Source organism: Limulus polyphemus, unplaced genomic scaffold (assembly GCF_000517525.1).
Source record: "Limulus polyphemus unplaced genomic scaffold, Limulus_polyphemus-2.1.2 Scaffold7460, whole genome shotgun sequence".
NCBI classification, from domain to species: domain Eukaryota; kingdom Metazoa; phylum Arthropoda; class Merostomata; order Xiphosura; family Limulidae; genus Limulus; species Limulus polyphemus.
Genome location: NW_013673070.1, coordinates 5,248 through 11,682, shown reverse-complemented (window position 1 = coordinate 11,682; position 6,435 = coordinate 5,248). Strand labels below are relative to the sequence as shown.

General features: G+C 36.2%; 1 protein-coding gene across 1 annotated transcript in view; it reads right to left on the bottom strand.

Moving 5' to 3' along the window:
* Positions 1–6,435, bottom strand: part of LOC106474631 (ionotropic receptor 93a-like) — a gene marked incomplete at its 5' end in the record, with an annotated part of 14,155 nt that overhangs the window by 4,771 nt on the left and 2,949 nt on the right. The window contains 3 exons of the mRNA XM_022402942.1: positions 2,232–2,494; positions 4,735–4,955; positions 5,659–5,821. Coding sequence (XP_022258650.1) covers positions 2,232–2,494; positions 4,735–4,955; positions 5,659–5,821 — 647 coding nt within the window. The remainder of the gene's footprint in view (positions 1–2,231; positions 2,495–4,734; positions 4,956–5,658; positions 5,822–6,435) is intronic.

The following is a 6,435-nucleotide window of genomic DNA, read 5'->3' as shown; positions in this document are numbered from 1 at the left end:
ATTAGAGTAAATTAATCCATAATACCTTTATTACATTTCTTATTAGCTATATTTTTGTGCGCCAGCAATACCAAGCGTGGGGCGCGCGTGTAGTCGATTCAGTTTTATTACTCAGCCTACCCTCTTCTAGGCAAGACTAGAGTAGATTAATCTACGAGACCTTGGGCGTGGTCAAATACATCAATGAAAAGGGTTTGACTTCCTGAGTCCAAAAATGTAATTAGATTTCAAATCGATCAAGAGATGACGGAGCTACGAGCTAAAAGTTTGTACTTAAAAAAAAAACCAGAGCTGTTCTAGGAGCCGCTATGCCACAGCTAGAATTGGTCACTATGTTTGATCGTACAAAACACCGGTCTTATGTTTATATACCGATGTAGGAAACTGTAATATATATATATATGTTGTGTGTGAATTCAGTGATGTAAGGTTTATTAAAATATTTTGTCAATATCAGTGTCGATGAAGGCAAAACTAACGTTTGAACATTAATAACTGAAACAGAGTTTTGTGAACTTATAAAAGTGGACAATGTTGTGGACGTCTCAGCTTGAATCTTTACTTTTGAAACGTAAAGAAGTTTTCAACGTTGTGTTTCTTCCACACACACACAAAAGAAAAATGCTAAAATATTGCGTTTGCCTGACTAATTACGTCAACGAGGCTATCCAGAGGAAGATAGTAACCAATTTAATGAATTAAAAAAAACATTATTATTGTATGGGGAATTCTTATCGCATCGATTTCGAGCGCACTGATCTTATCGTTTCGTATTAGCTGTAGAAAGGATTGACTTTATAAACTGTAACGTGTAGCAAGGGTTGAAAATTACAGGATAGTTAAGATGAAAGAAAAAAACGAAAGTGTCAAAGAGTTTGATATTTCCTATATCATAAAGATCTAATGATTTTAAACTGCAGTAGTTTTCCACCTCATAACCATCAATACTACATCTACCACCTCATCTTAACCTTCAAAATCACATCTTCCATCTCCTCTTAACCTTCAACATCACATCTTGCACCTCATCTTAACCTTCAACACCACATCTTCCACCTCATAACCTTCAACACTACATCTACCACCGCATCTTAACCTTCAAAATCACATCTTTCATCTCCTCTTAACCTTCAACATCACATATTCCACCTTATCTTAACCTTCAACACCACATCTTCCACCTTATCTTAACCTTCAACATCACATCCTCCACCTCATCTTAACTTTCAACAACACATCTTCCACCTTATCTTAACCTTCAACACCACATCTTCCACCTCATGATAATCTTCAACACATTTGAAGGTTAAGATGAGGTGCAAGATGTGATGTTGAAGGTTAAGATGTGGTGTTGAAGGTTAAGATAAGGTGGAAGATGTGTTGTTGAAAGTTAAGATGAGGTGGATGATGTGATGTTGAAGGTTAAGATAAGGTGGAAGATGTGGTGTTGAAGGTTAAGATGAGGTGGAAGATGTGATGTTGAAGGTTAAGATAAGGTGGAAGATGTGTTGTTGAAAGTTAAGATGAGGTGGAGGATGTGATGGTGAAGGTTAAGATGAGGTGGAAGGCATCACATCTTCCACCTCATCTTAACCTTCAACAACGCACATGAACATCAATTTCCACATCCAGTGATTTCAAGTAAAATTTATTTTTTCCTCCTGTATTTTCTAGTCGATGTCTTCAGTTACTATTGCTTCTCTATATGAGATATTGGAGTTCCCAAAGGACCCCAGGGGTCCTGTTGAAGGTTATAATAGGTGTGATATAATGTTATGTAACATTATTAAGTATTTTTTTAGCTATTAGGTGTTGTTGTTTTAGCACGTTGCTACACGACAGACGATCTGTACTCTGTCTAGGGAATCCAACCTCAGATTTTAGCGGAAGAATTAACTGTTAGAAGTGTTTAATATTACATCCTTCAAAGATACAGTTATATCACACTCAAGAATATCTTCACCCACCCAACCCCTAAAGTTGTATTTTTTCACTTACTCCAGAGTTAGTCGTTGTAGATACGGCCAGTTCTGGGGTACAATAACAGATTAACAGATCCTGGTTCTCTGATTTATACTTACTCTATATTAAATCGGTGTAGATACGAACAGTTCTGGGGTACAATAATAGATCCTGGTTCTCTGTTTTATACTTACTCTATATTAAATCGGTGTAGATACGGCCAGTTCTGGGGTACAATAACAGATCCTGGTTCTCTGATTTATACTTACTCTAGATTAAATCGGTGTAGATACGGCCAGTTCTGGGGTACAATCATAGAACCTGGTTCTCTGAGGATCTCTTCACTGGCCAGCAAGTAATCACAGTCGTTGGTTCGATTCAGTTCTTCTTCGATGATGGTTAGAAGCTTCGTTTTGACACTGATGAGGACCAGGTAGTTTTCTCGAACCCGTTGCAAAACTTCGGGTTTTTCCATGTCACTGAAGTAATTCATTCCTCTGTAGAGTTCCTTCAGGTATCCAGCTTCAGCATTCTGGAGAAATATGTGAAAGATCTTAAATAACAAAAAACAAACCATCAAACAAATGTTTAAACAACTCTGTTCAACAGTGTATCAGCTGCCTAGTGTCGGCTAAAAATACGATGAATTAAATTGTGGCGGAATGATACAAGTTCTTCAAATACCTATAGAATGATAGGTTTCTTTTCTGTGAGTGTAAAACACTTAAATACACCATTTCGATTTTCGATACCTCACTACTATAAAGGCTTGATTTAGTTTGAAATTTCACTCGGTGGTCGTGTTCAGGGTCACTGACACACACCCCCAATGAAAGAATAGACCATTCCAAGCATTTACTTGTTGTTAAACAAATGTTTAAACAACTCTGTTCAAGAATCGTAAACAGTTTCTAATAAAAGGTGAAGAGAAGTAGGGTTAGAGGTCAAACCACTAAGGAGTTTGACCTATAATATACTTCTTGTTTTTCAACAACCACTATGCCTAATTTCCTACACAGTTCTCTAATACAACTTGTACAGCTAGGATGAATCCAGATTATTTTTTTACTCGTCAAATTCGTCATTATTGTTGCAAATTGACGTACTTTAGACATATTCAAAGTACTTATGAATTTACGCTTTAGGTAAAATTCTTTTTTTTTCTCTCAGTTTTTCACGATTCGATTGATTGATGGGATAACAAAGTTTTGTTTCATCTAAAGTAACATTACTTGAGCATAAACGTAGATACTAATATTAACTTCTGATCAAAGCCAGCTAGCTACCAACCATATATTTACCCGGTAATGAGCATATCTAATTAAATATGCTGTTATTACGTTCTAAGTATATTTAAGGTCCAAATACGTGTTACTGTATCATAAAATGTACGATTTAAATCTTAATATAATTTTCTTAATGCGATACTGCCGTTAAAGGAAGATTTACGAAACATTATCACCATTTTTATTGCGATATATTAGATAAACTACTGATTTATGAATCATGCTTCGTCAGCACGTGCATTAGGTACCACATTAGTTTATATCTCATAAATGACTGCGTTTCGACCAATACGTTGTGTGTCACGTAACCAGCCGACATGTTTAGTGCTAGTATTGTACGACAGGCCTCGTCGGCAAAGAAAGTGTATGGTTGAAATCTTAGTATATATATTTCTTACCAGACCTCCTTATTAGATGAATAAAGAAAGAGTTTTGTAAATAAATTTTATTAGATTATTTTGATGTTATGTCACATGAACTACCAATCTAAAGATCATGCTTTGTCAGTATAGGTGTTATGTAGTGGTTCGAATCTCCCTGCCGCCAGAAATTAAAAAAAAAATTATACTCTGTATTTTGGGGGGTGGTTGTGGTGCGTTATAAGGGTGACAGTCAAATCTCAATTTTCGATTAGAGCAGCCCAACAGTTTGGGTAAGTGGTGTTGACTAGCTACCTTCCTTTTGCCCAATCCCCTCCCAGTGGCACAGCGATATGTCTGTGGACTTACAACGCTAGAAACCGGGTTTCGATACCCGCGGTAGGCAGAGCACAGAAAGTCCTCGAGTAGCTTTATGTGAAATGAAAACAAAATGTTTATCAGAACAATCCTGTTGAAACTTTGTAGTTTGTATATAATATCTCTGGTAGCACCAATAGAAAATAATTTTCCCTTAATAAACGGGAGGGCAAAGATTTTGCTACTTATGCAGCATATAGTATTTTAAAACCTGAACAGAATAAACCATAAGTTCAGAAACTCCAAGTCTGGGGCAGGGTCGAGAGGGGGGAGGTGTAACTACTCATGCCAAACGTGGGCTAAACGGCCGTGTCAGAAACACCAATGCTCAACCATAGCCAGAGAAAATTCCAACCAGTCAGCAGCATTCTTCGCCTATATGACTACTATTGACCGAATAGCAGGATTGTGTATTACTTTTATATTGCACCCATAGCGGAATGTACAGGCACTACTCAGTGACATTGTTAGTCCTTTGGTATTTATTATATATAAAAAATTATTAGATGAACTGATAATTGTTTGAATAGTATGAATGGCTTACAATTAAATCGCACCTGTGAACAATGTTTCAAATATTTAAAATCATACTAAGTTGTTGTTTTGGTATAAATATAGAAATAATGTTTCCAAACGTTTAAGATTTTACAATATTATTGCTTTCATGCAGGTATACAAAGATGTGGTGATTAACTTACGTTGTTGTTTTTTTCTTTCGGAGGATACGAGGTTTGAGAAAGACGACCTACCTTTGTATACTCAATGATAGCCTCTCCCTCAAACACACCCCAGGTGGCGTAGTGCTTGCTGCTAATAAGATCCTGAACGTTGTCGATGGGGTTGAAAATTTTTGGAAAGGTCAGAACAGCTACCAGGTTCCCACTGTAAGTAGTTAACGTCACGATGACAAACATCCACCAGAAGCTCACCAGTACCCTACCGGAAATGGCGTCTGGAAGATGAATTCCACCTGGTGGCCAAACGTTGAAAAAAAAACAGGGTAAATTGTAGTATTTGAAACTATTTATATCTGTTATATTTACGATCTGGTAACATAGACTTGAATCAGTTTAACAAAGTGCAAAGCTATAAATAAAATTTACAGCCTAGTTAGTCCCTTATTCAGAGATTGAATCAATTTTGCTGAGATATTTAATGGTACATGCTCAATTAGCCAACGCTGTTTAAATTCAACACCCATTTATCAGCTAATTTTATGGAATAAACTTTAAAAACGTGTTAAATTCCGTATTAAAGCAAACTCAGAAACTTCATGGAAAAATAAAACGGTTTGAAGGATATTCGAATTCTTGGAAGTTTCTATGTCAATACTAATTTACTTTTATTTTTTTCAGAATGTAATTAGGCTTAACACATTATCGTATTTTAGCTAAATTATTAGGCTTATCTCAGATGGCAGTGTTATGTAATTAGGCTTAACACGTTATCGTATTTTAGCTAAATTATTAGGCTTATCTCAGATGGCAGTGTTATGTAATTAGGCTTAACACGTTATCGTATTTTAGCTAAATTATTAGGCTTATCTCAGATGGCAGTGTTATGTAATTAGGCTTAACACGTTATCGTATTTAAATTATTAGGCTTATCTCAGGTGGCAATATTATTTAAGCTCTCTTAAAAGATAAGCAAACAAACAGTATTTAAATCCTCACCTTGTTGAACTAAAGCTCCAAAACAATACCAAGAACAATTAGGAAGCTTGAAAAGACCCTTGCCATCATTCATCCGGTGGTATTCATAGTATTTGCTGAGGCGGTGAACGAGATTTAAAACTGGACCAATAGCAAGTACAGCGCAGAGGATGCACACCCACGTCTGGGAAATAAAACGGATCACTCGTTCATAGATAATTCCAGTAACGTCAATATAAAGAAATTTATATAGTAACAGACACACATCTTTTCTGTACAAACTTTAGGAGAAGGTTCGCTCTGTAGTTGAGCTCCGAATTTTGGAGCTGGTGAGCCGAGTTCGAATCTGTGCTATACCACAAAATATTTCCCGAACTTTAAGCTGTATGTGCGTTATAAGAGTAACAGTAGATCCCTTAACGTAGGTGGTCGATTGTAAAGTGCTGCTGATTGGCTGCTTTCCCCTCTGGTCAGTAATTTAAAGTTAGAAACGGCAACAGATAGTCTTATCAGCTTGGCCATGAATTTAAAATAGAAATACCGTACACATTTGATTTAAACATTTAATCTAAATATCAAGGCTCGTATCATCTAAAAACTAAATTTTTTGTGCCTAATTATTTATATTTAAATATAATATACGAGAGATTTTGACATTATTCATTTGTAAAGAGTAGCCCAAGAGTTGGCGAGGAGTGTTGTTGACCCAAATGATGAGTTCTGGCATTAAACGAAAAGCTTCTCAGGAAGCGACTTGATTTTGATAACAATGATATGAACTGTTCAACATTGCCCCCC